Consider the following 15146-nt stretch of genomic DNA (forward strand, 5'->3'; position numbering starts at 1 on the left):
CTTGTTGGAAAAGACCCTGATGCTTGGAAAGATGGAAGGAACAAGGAGAAGGGGGCAACAGAGGATAAGATGGTTGGATGGCATCACCGACTCGATGGACATGAGTGTGACCAAGTTCCGGGAGTTGGTGATGGACAGGGAAGCCTGGGGTGCTGCAGCCCATGGGGTTGCAAAGAGTTGGATACAACAGAACAACTGAACAGTGAAAGAGCAGGCAGCGACTCCCTGCAGCTGAGAGGGGAGCTGAGTGTCTGGGGCACCTGCCTATCTGTCCGTCTGTCCCTCAGCAGTGCTCACAAGACCACGCGGAGCCCGATGTCGTTTCTTTAATATATAATTTTATTTCTGGTTATAGAAACAAATGCTAAGAGGAGAGACAAAACTTCCCCGTCCACATACAACAATTTAATAGATAAAAGAACAGTTAAATGAAAAAAAAAAAAGTAGAAATTTTAAAACTTTGTTATAGTTTTAAAACATTAACGTCTGGTACAATTAGAAATCACATTCAGATCTCAAACATTTTTTAAAAAAAAGTATGGCTCCTTATTAAAAAAAAAATACTGTATCCCATTTGAAATGAAAATGCAGGCCGGCCTAGCTGAGGTGAGTCCCTCTCCCACTTGCACCCACCCCCCCCCCCACCCTGCCCAGGTGTTGGGGTGTGTGTCCCTGCTGGGTGCCCCAGAGGCCAGAACCCACATGCAGACGGTGAAACAAGGCCACGTGACGTGACTTCAGCCTCCCACCCAACACACCACGGAGCCTAAGTCCCACTCTACAGGATACTGCCACTTTTTTAAAGCACTGATGATTAAACGTATTGTGGAAAAAACTTTAGACGGCCACCATGAAAAAAAAAAAAAAAACCAAAAATGCACACAGACACGACCCCTAACAACACCCGCCCCCGCTAAAGGATCTTTACAGGCTAATTGTCAGATAAGAAAACACAATCCATGCTGGGTTTATCCCTTGCCCACCTGCGCCAAGCTGCCCGGGATCTGGGTCTGAATATAAGCAAGAATCAAGGACACACTTTCGTCTCTCCTCCCTGTCCCTGTCCTAAAGCAGAAACGGAGCAGGGTCGGTCCCCCTTGACCAGGTACCCAGAAAGCCCATCCTGGAAGGAAGCTGGGAGAGGCCAGACTTAAGAACGTTTGATTTTTAAATCCTATTTTTACTTACTAAAACTTTTTTTGGCCAACTTAAGTCAGAAATTTAGAGGCTAAGATCTTAAGAAGCCACAGGCGTAGTTCCATAGCCTTTTGGCCAGTTAACTTCAAGCACAAGAAATCCATTTCAGGTTCACAGGCCTCATTCCAGCTCAGCCAATATGCTCAGAATTTGAGACAGCTCATAGCATTCCTTGGGGGTCACGGCAACAGCTTGAGAGGGGCCGGTCTTATCACTGCAGCTAAGAAAGTAAGTAAGTGAGTGAAAGTTGCTCAGTCATGTCCAACTTTGTTACCCCATGGACTATACAGTCCATGGACTTCTCCAGGCCAGAATACTGGAGTGGGTAGCCTTTCCCAACCCAGGGATCAAACCCAGGTCTCCCGCATTGCAGGCAGATTCTTTACCAGCTGAGCCACCAGCAACTAAGAAAAACCTTCACATAAGCAGCATGGAATCTTTAGTGAGTGGGACCACCAAGATGTTAGCCCAGGGGGGTCACAGTGCTAAACAACCACATCCCTCTTGGGGCTGGACTCCCCTGCACTTTTTACTGTTTCTCACGCAAAGTGACCCACCAATAAATATTTGGATGAGTCCAATGAGCCACCGATTGCAGAAAAAGCATCTCAAACAAAGAATAATGACCTAGAATTCTTCCAATTCTATTTTGACTCTTAAGATAACGCATCTGGGGCAAGAGAGTGATAATAGCTTGAGGACCTCTTGTCTCCCTTGGAAGCAAAAGGGTGATGGAGGGTGTAACCTGAAGAAGAAGAAGAAGGGTGTAACCGGCTGGGCGGGGGTGGGGGTGAGGGTGAGGGGTCCCATGCAGCCAGTGTTCAGCCCATTAACCAAAGTAGAGAAGCCTGTCTGCTGCCGCTCCCTGCCTCCCCCTCCCGAATTTGTCTTCTCAGGACCTGTTCCCAGTTGCTTCCCGCATGACAAGCAGGTCCAAGGAATGAATGAAATCCTCTGAGCGAGGTTCCTCCCTGGAGAAAAAGAAAGATGCCTAAAATCAAAGTGCCTGCAGCCCTCAGTCTTCCCTAGAATACTGAGAGGGAGCGGAAAAGACGCTGAGCACCCTAAGGCTCGCCTACTTGAGATCTCCAGCTCAGGGATGCGTGAAGACAAGAGCACAGACGTCCCTCCTGGTCAGCGCTGAGCCTGCAGGAGGCCTCCTGTCTCCCGGTGGTGGGCGGGGCCAGGCCTGCAGCTGGGGGGCGGGGCCAGGCCTGCAGCTGGGGGCGGGGCCAGGCCTGCAGCTGGGGGCGGGGGCAGGGCAAGTTCTGCACACAATCAGACCTCACTGCGGCTGCTGGGACATTCACTCGGACACGATGGGGACAGAGCGGGGGGTCTTGTCAAACCCAGAGACACGAATCCTTCCAACCTCTCCCCTCTGCTGAGTCTCCTATGTCCCCGGGGATAAGGGCAGGAGGGGATGACCCCGTGGATGGGGGCAGAGCGACAGCCTGGCGGTGCTGGGGGGGCGGCAAGTGACCGTCCTCAGCAGAAGAGCAAAACTACTTTCCCCAAACACACTCAGCCAACGGGCCCGCTTTCTGTTTACATTCAGAGCAGAGGCTCGTGGTGTGTGTCAAACACAGCATGCTGAAGGGCGGCGGTGACTCCGGGTGGGCCCCTCACGGTCGGATGAGGCCACCCCAGGGGCTGCGTGGTGACGGATGGCCCAGACTGGCCCTCGGACCCAGGGGGGAGCAGCTTCTGGGGGTGAGAGAAAAGGCAAGAGGTTGGGGCCCTGGCGGGAAGGGCGGGTCCGCACGATGCAAACAGGCCTGGAGGAGGGGACGAGTGAGATGAGTGAGTTCACGAAACGCGTGAGAGCAGCCTGAGGACCATGGACAGAGGCCACTGCTCCCCGCCCCCCCCCCCCCCCCCCCAGAGAGCCCCCTCCTCCTGGGGTCTGTCCCCGCCTCGTAGCAGCACGTGTGAATAACATAAATGACGCGTGGTAAGTCACCTCGCTTCTGGGCAGAGGTATCCCCGAGGGCGGCCTAGAGCAGCTGGCCGCGAGGGCGCGGCTCCCACTGGCACCCCCGCCCCCCGGCCCCCCGCCGGGGCCTGTCTAGCAGCTCCATCCATGATTACTTGCAGCGCCTCACCATCATTTTTGGTAACTTATTCTGGAACAGGCAGCGCGCGGCTTAGCTGGCACTTAAGCCATGGGGGCAGCCGTGAGCTTGATGGCGCCCGAAGCTGGTTCCCGGGGGCACGGCAGTCCCCATCCCAGACGAAGCCATCTCGGGGCAAAGCAGAACCTGGGGCTTGGGAAGAAGACAGCTCCTTCTCCGCCTCAACCGCCCCTCAGGCTAAACCCCAAAGGATTCGCACAAAGGACCCTCTTCTCTAACACACGCTCACATTCGGTCTTGTCTTTGCCTCCAAAAAGGAAGAAACTGACCAAAGAAAAAAAGCCAAAAAATTCTTTCTCTTCCTGAATTTCAAGGGGCCACTGAAGGAATTTCTGTCTAGAGACCTCGGGACGCGCCCTGGGAGCCGGGAGGCTCACTCTGACCGGTCCACGCAGACCTTTCTTTAGGGGAAGTGAGAGCCCCAGCTGACCAAGGCCTGCTGTGACCTAAACCAATCTCCCTCCAGGCCCAGCGGGGTCTGGGTAAGCAGCCAGCAGCCTGGAGGCCCCACCAAGTCCACCTCCTCCCGCCTGAGAATCACCAGTGCGTGTTAATTAGCAGCTCAGACGTCCACTTTTCACCTTCTCCATTTGGCTTAATTCTGAAGTAGAAAAAACCACCTCCCACCAACAGCACACTGCGAACGGGAGCCACCCAGGTGGCAGAAAGACTGTGGATCCCCTGCAGCGAGGGAGGAGGAGGTGATGGTGTCCGGCCCGGGTGGGCCCCCTAGTGCGAATCCGACCTCATAGGGGATCCTGGGGTGGGGGTGGGGGGAGGACAGATGGTCTGAACCCTGACCACTGGCTCCGCACTCGACAATGCCAGGCGACCTGGAGCTTCACGTAGAGATGCAGATGGCGGATGAGGGACACTCAGTGTCCACCCTGGGCCTGCGAGCCGGTGACACTGGCCGGAGGGGAGGGCGCTCGGCGGGGTAAAGGCAGGGATTTCCGGGACTCCCTGCCGTGCAGAGCGGCGCCCTCCCGTGTCTGGCGCTGGTAAAGGTAACGACTTGTGGAGCGCAGCCAGACAGGCGGGCCTGGTACCCGGATGGAGAGTGAGCTGCTGTGATTACAGGGCCCGAGCCACCCACCCAGCCTACCCTCTGCAGAGTCCAGCCCCTGCGTGGCCCGAGGCGGCCTTGGCCCCAGCGTCAGGCCAGGTTGACTTTCCAGCCTCGGGTGGGTCAGTCCACGTGCCACAACCCAGGTGTGTGGAAGGCCATGGCTGCCGGCTCTCCTGGCCGCTCTGGCTCCTGCGGACACGTGTGGCAGGGGCAGGTGTGGACCCACGGCCTGGGGGACTCTGAGGAGACCAGGGATCTTTCCGGCTACAGCAGCATCTTCCCTGGGGAGCTGCCCACTCCTGACCTCCTGGTCTCAGGACAAGTGCTGGCGGGTGCCACGGGCCGTCTGGGGAGATGACCAAAAGCTCACCCAGAGGCTCACCAGGAACCTGAAGTGGCTGGTCCCCTGGACCTGGCCCCACAGGGTCCCTTCTGCCCAGAAGGAGCTAAAAAGGCACACGCTCGCCACGTGGCAGAATGTCCCTGAGGACACCCCGTCCGGTCTCCCTCCCAGTTCCAGCCACGCACACCTCCCGCCTCCACTCCTTTCTCCCTGAACCACCACCAGAATAAAACAGTGAGGGTGTCAATGGTAACACACAGAAACCCAAACGCCTCGAAGTCAGAACACAGGGCGTCGGGCCAGACTGGTCGGGCCAGGCGGAGGGGCCAGAGCGGGGCATGTTCTCCGACCGGCCAGCCTGGCGTCTGTCTCCGGGGGAGGCGAGCTGTGGCCCGGAGGACGGTCTGTGAGCGAGCAGGCCCAGGCTGAGCAGTGATGGAAGAGAAAGAGACGATGGCCCCCCAGCCCTGCCCAGGACCTGCGGGGCCAGCCCAGCGGTGCCGGAGGCTCGACCCGCTGACTCTCACGCTCTGCACTCACCCCAGACAGGAAGCCACAGAGAACGCCGGGGTGGCAGAGCTGGTTTTGGTCAGTAACGGCAGGCAGGCTGTTGGGCAGTAGAAACCCTGGCAGCTGGTGAGGAGGCTGGGTGGGCAGCCATGGGGCCCCCAGACGTCAGAGCCGCCGGGAAATGGTGCCACTTGGCATGACAGTCCTCCTGCGGAGGTGGCCCTCTCCTTCTGCCCCCAGCAAGCTGGTGTGGCCGGGACGAGGGCAGACGCTGCAGGCAGACCTCTCATCCAAACAGCTCCCTGCTTTGAGCTCCAGTCCAGGAGGCCGTCGGTCTTCCTTGAAGTTAGCAGACGGAGTGGCAAGAGTTCTCTCTGTGGGGACTGATGCCGGGAAGACCCACACCTTCCCAGCTGTTAAACCGTCTACGGGTGGAAACCTCAGGAACTGGCTATCCCTTCTGCGTCTGTCTCAGGCCGTCGGTGAAGCCTCAATTCCGCCTTTCAACAAAACCGGAAACACATGGGTCCCAAAGCCAGACCAGACCCGTCCCCTCTGTCCAGTTAATGCTGACACTTTCGGGGTCACTTTAGAAGCAGCAGCGACAGGGACGGTCTGACAGCTGGCGGCTCTGCGTCTCTTGCCCGGGTCCAGTTGCTTACAGACAGGGCTGGTGCCCCCTGCCCGTGCTTCCGTCCCTTCTGGGGATGAAGACCACTCTGGGAGCCTGGCTTCTGTGCAGGGCCGGGCTGCCTGGACACGTTCCCGGAGACGCTGGGCTGCGACCTTCTCCCCACGCCCTTGGCGAAAGGCTTGGGGAGATAAGGTGGTGCTGGGGCGGGGGAGAAGGAAACGAAGACAAAGAATTCCAGAATCGTACAATCAGCTGTCTGAACGCGTTTATGTGTTTTTGTTTGAAACCAGAGCAGGGGCAGGAGACAGGTGCGGGAGGACGAGTGTCCGGGTGCAGGCGGATGGAGGCGTCCTGCCCGCCTGTGTGGCCCCGAGCTCAGCCTGTCTCAGTCCCAGGGGCGGCGGGGTCAGCCGCCCCGCTCCGGCCCCGGAGCTCCGTCTGGCGTGTGTCCCACTCCACCTCCATGCCGCGACGTCACTCCCCGGTCCCGGGGCCCTGCGTGCCGGCGGCTGCCATCACGCCGGCCTGTGCAGTCACAGTCCCCACGGGCTCCTCCACTCGGGACCTCTTGACCTCGGGCTCCCCGGTGGGGGAGGTGGAGGCGGCGGTGGGGGGCGCTGTGCTGGTGGCTGCCGGTTCCTCGGGCCCCACCTCGCACACGCGTGTGACCACCACCGGCGTGGATGAGCTGGCCTGGGCCGCGAGGAGCTGCAGAGGGCTGGTGAGGGCTAGGGTGGAGAGAGAGAGAGTCACGCTGGGGAGCTGGGCGGACCAGCACTGCCACGCCAGGGCGGGGAGGGAGAGGCGAGGGGCCCGCTCCCCGGCACGCCTGGCGCCTCCGGGTACGGCCAGCGGGCAGCTCCTGGGGAGAGCCCCTCCCGGCCCCCACCACGCGCGGCCTCCAACCCTGTCCCCCCTCTTTCGGTTGCTTCCGTGCCAGGATCCCCCTGGACACCCTGACGGCTCCCACATCACCCCAGCGGGTCAGGCCCTGCGCCTCAGAGTGCCCCCACCCCCTGCACAGTGCCGAGTGCCTTCCCATCTCTCTGACTCTGCCCCTGCACGGTGCTCCCTCGGGGCTGCCTTGGCCTCAAATCCCAGCCCGGACCCAGAGTGAGTGCTCAGGACATTGGCCGGAGGAACTGGGGGGACACGCTCGCTGCACTGACCCTGGCCAGGTCGGCGCTCAGGGCCGAGGGGGGCAGAGAGGGGGCCGCCCCAGGCGGGGCCTCACCGTAAGCGTTGCCGGCGAGGCTGCTGGTGGGGACGGCGTGCTTGCCGTTCTGAGTGACGGCGCGGATCGGGAGGTGGTGCTGCCCCAGGGTCACTGGCGTGGCTGGCTGCAGGATGGCGACCGTGTGTCCCGGGACCCCCGGGGCCATCTGACTGGCCACCGTCTGGATCACCCGGCTGGCGGCGGGGATGGTGGCGAGTGCGATGGTGGGCTTCTCTTCCAGGCCTGTGGGGGCGGCATGCATCAGAGCCATGGTCACGGCCCCGCGGGGGTGCCCCTGGGGGATGGGTGGCCAAGGTCCCACAGCCTGGACACTGGGCAAAGACCTGGGTTCTCAGCAGGAAACCCCCACTGATGGAATGTTTTGAAACAAGAGAAATACAAGCCACAGGGTTTCAGGTAGAAATTTAAATACTGCATACTTTGACCAAAGCAAGTTTAATTTGAGAAAGCAAGCCTATTGTTTGGAATGAAACGACTTGCACCTGGAGCTATAACCTAGCTTTCTCTCACCAAAATGTTGTCGTTAAGAGGGGATCAGAAGGGATGTAACTGTTGGGATGAGCCGCCCGCCGACCCTAAGACAATGCTTGATTTAGTGTTGGCTCCAGGGCCTCTGACAGCACTGCTCGTGTTCCCAACAGTCACTGCGTTAATCCTCTGGGACCCTGACTTCTAACTCAGGACTTGTGATTCTCACTCTGAAGGACATCTAAGGAGCCCTCACTGAGGGGCTCCAGTCTGAGGCCACACACCTAGTCCAGGGGCGCCCGGCGCCCCAGATGCTGCTTGCGGGGAGTGGCATTTCAAAAGATGATCAGCGCTGCTTCATAGGAACGTTCCCCCCAGAAAACAGGGGAAGGGACGAGAGGCGGCCCCACAGAGACACCCCTCCCAAGATGGCCTGAGCCCCATGGCCCAGGCTGACGACTCCACCTTCTGAAGACCCACGAGACCCAGACGTGACCCACCAAGGTGACCGTACAGGCAGCTCACCTCTCGCCTCGCTGCCCAGGTCCAGCACAGCCGTGCCCGCCGCCTCGTGGGCGCCCCCCGCCGCGGCCTGGCTGGCGAGAATGTATCCATTGGCGGAGCTGGCGGAGGTGGTGACCACCCTGAGCATGGTGACCGGGGGCGCCTGCTGCACCACATGGATGGCGTGGCCCGAGGGCTGCTGGGCCGTCACGATGGACGCTGGCATGTAGGCGACGGGCTTGGCCACCAAGCTGGGCGGCCGGGGCGGCACGGCCATGATCACCGGCTGGGCGCTGACCGGAGAGCCTGCAGAGGAGGGGCCGGGTCAGCGGGGCCCCGCACGCGCCCTGCTGGGGGGCTCGCAGCTTTGAGTCCTGGGACATCAGACGAGAGGGCGAGGCCGGGCTTACCGGGTGCGCTTTGGGAATAGCGGTACTCGGGAACAGAAGCTAACTTGGCCCCAAAGTCAGGGTCGTGTGGAATGGGCGAGCCCTCCCGGGACAGGCACTCTGGAGTCTGCAGGCCACTGGAACGTGGGGACATCAGCCCGGGGTGGGTGGGTGAAGCTGGGGCGCTCCTAGGAGACGGGGAGACAGGACTGTGGCAGTGAGCACGTCCGACTGCTGCCCGACCCTGACGCTCCCGTAGCCACAGCCGGCCGCCCGCCGCACGAACCACCGGCCCATGATCCGGGGCCCAGCGAAGGCCACGACCAGCGCGTTCACCTCCGATGGGCCCGGCCAGGCCGCCAGGAAAGCAGCTTGTGCTTCTACATTAAGAACAGCAGCTTGCTGGGAACCGCCCCCGGGACAAACTGACACCCGGAGAGCAGAGGTCATCATGGGAGTCCGGCCGACACCCCCTCCCCCTGCCTCTCAGGCCGAGCTGGTCTCTCCGAGAAAAGGTGAAGCGGTTTCACTGGCCGCAGCCGCGGGGGCTCACCTGGACGACAGCGGCCCGAAGGGGGTGCGGAAGCAGGAGACACCCCGCTGCCTCCGTTTCCGGAACGCCTGCTCCACCAGCTTGGTCTCCGAGGCAGGGTCTATCCGCCAAAAGGACCCCTTCCCTGGCTCCTCCTGGGAGCGAGGGACCTTGATGAAGTAGCGGTTCAGTGAGAGGTTGTGGCGGATGGAGTTCTGTGGGCAGAGCGGGGAGTCACTGGTCACGGCAGGTGTGGGTCTGACCCGCGCGGGGGCCCGGCCACCTGAGCTTGGGGTCAGGGCTGGAGGGGCCCCAAGCACAGAGGTCACAGCGGTCGTGCCTGTGAAAATTCGGCGCGGACTCACAAGCAGCCCTTACAGAAAAGCCAAAACATTTAGGACAAGCTCTAGTCCGGGGGACGCCAGGTTCAGAACGCGTGCTGAACCAACTAACACACTGGATGAAGGTCTTATGAACCTAAACCAGAAAGGGTCTGTGGAGAGCGGGGAGGCGTGCCTGCAAGGCCACACAGGAGCGCCCCGTGCCCTGAGCCTGGGGACATCTTCCTGTCTGTGGGCTCCCCGGAGGGTCGATGTGGACTTCGGGGTGGGGTGGGGGGGGGTCACAGTGCACGGCCCCAGGGATTGGGAAGGGGCTCACCTGCCAGCCCTTGTCGGCCGTGCGGTAGTAAGGGTAATGCTTGGTGATGTGTGCGTAGATGCCGCTCAGGGTCAGCTGTCGGTCCTGCGCGGACGAGATGGCCTGCACAATGAGCTGAGCGTAGGAGTACGGCGGCTTCGACTCGTCCTGCGGGCACAGACGAGGGGGTGAGCCGGGACAGAGGCGTTTCCAATCCAGCCACCCCTCTCCGGCGAGGACACAGCTTCTCGGGGTGTCTAAGAACATCACCCCCACCTCCTCCTGGGGGTTTAGACTAGGAGGAGCCGATTCTGCCTCATGGGGGAAAGTCACGTTTGACTCTGAAATTTCTCACCTCCTCTGCAAATTGATTTAAGGACAGCTGTCTGATGGGAATGAACTAAGACTAAGCCGAGAGGTGAGAAGCCTGACGCCCTCCCAGAGGCCGTGAGGAGCTCTGGAGCTGACCCGCCCGCGGACAGGACAAACGGGGCTCGGGGAGGGGGGCAGGGACACCTGCGCCTGCCGGGCACCGGCCAGCGCGCCCAGGGCTGAGACCTTGGGGCTGTCCCCTCCGGACGTGTCGGCCTGCTGCTCAGCGGCCCTCGCGGCGTACTCTGCGGCCAACTGCAGGTCGGAGGTCACGTTCTGGACGGAGCGGTAGCTGGAGGAGCCGGCCCCTCGGGGGCTGGCTGGGCAGGAGTTGGGGACACTGCGGAGAGAAAGAACACGTCCTGAGGTCCGACCCCGGACGGAGGAGGCCGCTGGTCCTGCCCTACCGGACGTCCGCGCTGCACCGAGGGGGCGCGCGGTGCGCTCACTCGGCCACACGGGGGCGCCCGAGGGGAGGCCGCGCGGAGACACGTGCTCGGCCGGTCCCCCCCCCCCCCCCCCCCCAACCCCGCGCCCCCGCCCCGGCCCCGCGTTCCTCTCCGGTGGGAAACCGCGCGCCGGTCAGGGGACGGCAAGCGGCGGGGCTCACCCTCCCTGCCGCAGTGCTTTCGGCGCAAAGGCCGCCCCGCCCAGGGCTCCACCAACAGGCGTGGCCGGGTTCCTGCCGCGAACAAGCAGGCTGCGGTTGTCAAGCCGTGTGGAAAGTTTGATTTTGAAAATTGAAAGTATTCAGAGAAAACCACCATAAACTCTAAAAGTGGGTCACAAACCCAGGTCTGAAGTGCCCCGAGCTGGGGGCTGACCAGAGCTCGGTGGTCACGGTCTCCTTCCACGCATCCCCAGCGCCCCCTGCATCCGCCTCACCTGCAGGGGGGGCCTCCCAGGCCCACTCCCCACAGCCCCGGAGGGCGTCTCCCTTCACTGTCCACGGGACAAGATGCCCCCAACTCCCCCGTAAGTCAAGTTCATATGAAAGCCCTCTGTTCCAGTTTCCTGGACACACACGCAGAGCCTCCTCTCTGGCTGGGCTGCTGTCTCTGGCTTCCCTGCCCTGCTCCTCCAAGGTGGGGAGCCCTCTGTGGCTCCTAGGAGGGGCTCAAGAGATAGTTACTGATCTCAGGGAGGGATGAAGGAAAAAGCAAAACACTGTGTCTGAGAAAAAGGGGGCAGTTGATATTAATAATGAATTCCACTACTGTCACCCCCTTTGGGGTTGGGAATCCCAGAAACCCAGGTGGGAATTTTCAGGAATCATTCCCCTCTCAACTAGACTCCGCAGATACAGAGACAGGTTAAGTCCTGCGAGTACAAACACTTTAACCAACAATAATAAACCAGCTGCTGAGAGGTAGGAAGCAGTAATAAAAGCAGCTCTTTCTGAATTTCATTTTGGACCAAACATACAAAACCCAAGCTTTTAAGGTAAGGTGGGAGGGGAGGGAAAGCGTCTTACTGGTAACATGTCTACCCACTCAGCGTCAGGTTTCCCAATGTGTCCATCAGGGAACCAAACACCACAGCACTTGGGGGTTCAACTCGGATGGGGGTGGGGAGAGGGGGCTCCTGAGTCTCTCCTGAAGAAGCTGCAGGACCCGCCAGTGCAGAGGCGCCGGGGCACGGGCTCCAGTCCCAGACGGGTTCGGCACCGCTTTGGGCAACACTTGGTCCATGCTCTGACCACAGGGGCGAGAAGCGTCCCCCAGAAACATACCAGCCCCCAGCAGACAGATCAGGTGATGTCCAGTTTGGTGGGTGCGCAGGGCTCCATCTGGGAAAACCTCGCTGGCATCTGACCTGCGTGACCCACGGGGCATCCTGACCAGTGCAGACGGCAGACGGGACTCTGGGCTTGGGCACTGGGGTCCACTGCCCGTCCCAAGTCCATACTTTGTAAAACATCTCAGAAGGTTTACATCGAACCCTCCAAAGGCAAAACCCAGAGGAAAGGCTGTCACCCCTCACAGAACAGTTTCCAGTGGAAACAGTGAACAGGCAGCAAGACTGGCTCTCCAGCGGGAGGGGAGGCTGGTGCTGACACCCTCCCCGGGGAAGCTTCCTCGGGCACAGGGCACCACTGATCCCCAGAGGGCCTGGGGGGCTTGGCCTGGAGAACGTGTGTCCACGTGCACGGTGGCTCCAGCCTCAATAAGCCCCATTCAGTGTCCCTGCGGGCTGGCCTGGGCCCAGAGGGCTGTGCCTGGTACCCGGCCGCCCTGGGGTCACACGTCCAGGGGTGGGGGGGTGGGGCAGAGCTGGAGGCAGGCGAGCAGGACATCTCTGGGCGGAGAATGTGCGATTCAGAGATGACAGGAGGAACTGACCAACACACGGAGTGTCCCCCAAGGGAGTTTCCTAGTCCACGTCAAATCCCCTGACCATCAGCACAACAGGGAAGATTCACAGAGTAAACACACAGGGCATCTCTAGACGGCACACGGCCGCTCAGGGGACAGTAACCAACACTTGTGACACTGGTCTCACCATGCGGACAGGTGAGGAGGAAACGCCAAGCCCTGTGTCCCACAGGTGGGCAGTCTGATGATCTGAGGCTGAGGAAGCAGAGTGAGGAGGTGCTGAGGGGCCTGAGGACCGGGGGGGCGTGGCCGGCCTGCAGAAGCCTCTGCTTTCTTCAGCTCAGTCGTGTCTGACTCTGAGACCCCATGGACTGCAGCATGCCCAGCTTCTCTGTCCTTCACCAAATCCCAGAGCTCGCTCAAACTCATGTCCATTGACTTGGTGATGCCATCCAACCATCTCATTCTCTGTCGTCCCCTTCTCCTCCCGCCTTCAATCTTTCCCAGCATCAGGGTCTTTTCCAATGAATTAGTTCTTCACATCAGGTGGCCAAAGCATTGGAGCTTCAGCCTCAACATCAGTCCTTCCAATGAATATTCAGGACTGATCTCCTTTAGGATGGACTGGTTGGATCTCCTTGCAGTCCAAGGGACTTTCAAGAGTCTTCAACACCATAACAAAGCACCAATTCTTCGGTGCTCAGCTTTATGGTCCAACTCTCACATCTGTGCATAACTACTAGAAAAACCATAGCCTTGACTAGACAGACCTTTGTTGGTAAAGTAATGTCTCTGCTTTTTAATATGCTTTTTTAATATGGTCATAACTTTTCTTCCAAGGAGTAAGCGTCTTTTAATTTCATGGCTGTAGTCACCATCTGCAGTGATTTTGGAGCCCGAGAAAATAAAAGTCTGTCACTGTTTCCCTGTCTACTTGCCATGAAGTGATGGGACCAGATGCTATCTATGATCTTCATTTTTTAATGTTGAGTTTTAAGCCAGCTTTTTCACTCACCTCTTTCACTTTCATCAAGAGGCTCTTTAATTCTTCTTTGCTTTCTGTCATAAGGATGGTGTCATCTACATACCTGAGATTACTGATACTTCTCCCGGCAATCTTGATTCCAGCTTGTGCTTCATCCAGCCCAGCATTTCACATGATGTACTCTGCGTATAAGTTAAGGAAGCAAGGTGACAATATACAGCCTTGACGTACTTCTTTCCCGATTTGGAACCAGTCCACTGTTCCATGTCCAGTTCTAACTGTTGCTTCTTGACCTGCATACAGGTTTCTCAGGAGGCAGGCCAGGTCCATCTCTTGAAGAATTTTCCACAGTTTGTTGTGACCCACAGAGTCAAAGGCTTTGGCGTAGTTTAGTAAAGCAGATGTTTTACTGGAACTCTCTTGCTTTTACTATGATCCAATGGATGTTGGCAATTTGATCTCTGGTTCCTCTGCCTTTTCTAAATCCAGCTTGAACATCTGGAATTTCTCAGTTCACATACTGCTGAAGCCTGGCTTGGAGAATTTTGAGCATTACTTTCCTAGCGTGTGAGATGAGTGCAGTTGTGTGGTAGTTTGAACATTCTTTGGGATTGCCTTTCTTTGGGATTAGAACGAAAACTGACCTTTTCCAGTCCTGTGACCACTGCTGAGTTTTCCAAATTTGCTGGCATATTGAGGGCAGCACTTTCTCAGCATCATCTTTCAGGATTTGAAATAGCTCAACTGGAAGTTCCATTGCCTCCACTAGCTTTGTTCGTTGTGATGCTTCCTAAGGCCCACTTGACTTCGAATTCCAGGAGGTCTGGCTCTAGGTGAGTGATCACACCATCGTGGTTATCTGGGTCATTGAGATCTTTTTTGTATAGTTCTGTGTATTCTTGCCACCTCTCCTTAATATCGTCTGCTTCTATTAGGTGCATAGGTCCTTTATTGTGTCCATTTTTGCATGAAATGTTCCCTTGGTATCTCTTGTTTTCTTGAAGAGATCTCTGTCTTTTAATCGCTGTTCTTAAAATCCCGTGGCTCAAGACCCTAATGAGTATTGTAAACAAAATAATCAAAGCTCAGGGTTTGATGGCCTCAGCATAAGCCGTTTATAGACGTCTCAGAGAGGCGACGGGCTTCCCTTGGGGCTCAGCTGGTAAAGAATCCGCCTGCAACGCGGGAGACCTGGGTTCAATCCCTGGGATGGGAAGATCCCCTGGAGAAGGAGCAGGCTACCCACCCCAGTATTCTGGCCTGGAGAATTCCATGGACTGTATAGTCCATGGGGTTGCAAAGAATCGGACACCAGTGAGCGACTTTCAGTCACTCACTCTCTCAGAGAGGTGACTTCAAACCAGACCGGCTGCTGAGCTGCCCACAAAACTAAGAAACTGCCAAGAGCTGCGTGGCTCTTGTGGGTGAACTGGTCAACCAAGGCCACGTTGAAACTGTCTAACGTGCAGCCATGAGCGATGCGGTGACAAGGGAAGGGGCAGAGAGAGGGACAGGAGGAAAAACAAGCAGCAGGACCCTCTGGGCTCCACAGCACCCTTCCAGGGCGGGGTCACAGTACTGACACCCATCAGATGAGCACTCTGCACGCTCACACCAAGAGGCCCTTGTAGACACGGCCTTCTCTCCAGGAGCATCACTGAGGGGTTTGCACTTTCTGAAACATCTCTGTTTTGTGTAGTGCGCACACAGTATTTCTGTAATCTGGGGGGAAAACAAAGAACAGGCCAAGAGAATTCACGGAGGCCACTTTCTCAGAGCTCTCTTCAGCAGGTCTGGGCCCCTGAAAGAGAAACTGT

The 15146-nt window shown here is 58.5% G+C and overlaps 1 protein-coding gene across 2 annotated transcripts in view; it reads right to left on the reverse strand.

Moving 5' to 3' along the window:
* Positions 1–318: 318 nt before the first annotated feature.
* FOXK1 (forkhead box K1) overlaps positions 319–15146 on the reverse strand; it is a 55128-nt gene continuing 40300 nt past the window's right edge. Inside the window, exons 3-10 of one of the 2 annotated variants that reach the window (XR_009694519.1) lie at positions 10216–10369; positions 9679–9825; positions 9040–9233; positions 8508–8674; positions 8119–8403; positions 7123–7347; positions 5285–6616; positions 319–2904 (exon numbers count right to left, since the gene is read on the reverse strand). Coding sequence is in view for 1 of the 2 variants with exons in the window: in XM_061153730.1 (XP_061009713.1) it covers positions 6363–6616; positions 7123–7347; positions 8119–8403; positions 8508–8674; positions 9040–9233; positions 9679–9825; positions 10216–10369 (1426 nt within the window). In the remaining variant the exon portion in view is untranslated. Of the gene's footprint in view, positions 6617–7122; positions 7348–8118; positions 8404–8507; positions 8675–9039; positions 9234–9678; positions 9826–10215; positions 10370–15146 lie in introns of both variants that reach the window. The other variant, XM_061153730.1, reaches the window with a different exon arrangement.

The sequence above is a fragment of the Dama dama genome, chromosome 10 (genome assembly GCF_033118175.1).
Source record: "Dama dama isolate Ldn47 chromosome 10, ASM3311817v1, whole genome shotgun sequence".
In the NCBI taxonomy this organism is placed as follows: domain Eukaryota; kingdom Metazoa; phylum Chordata; class Mammalia; order Artiodactyla; family Cervidae; genus Dama; species Dama dama.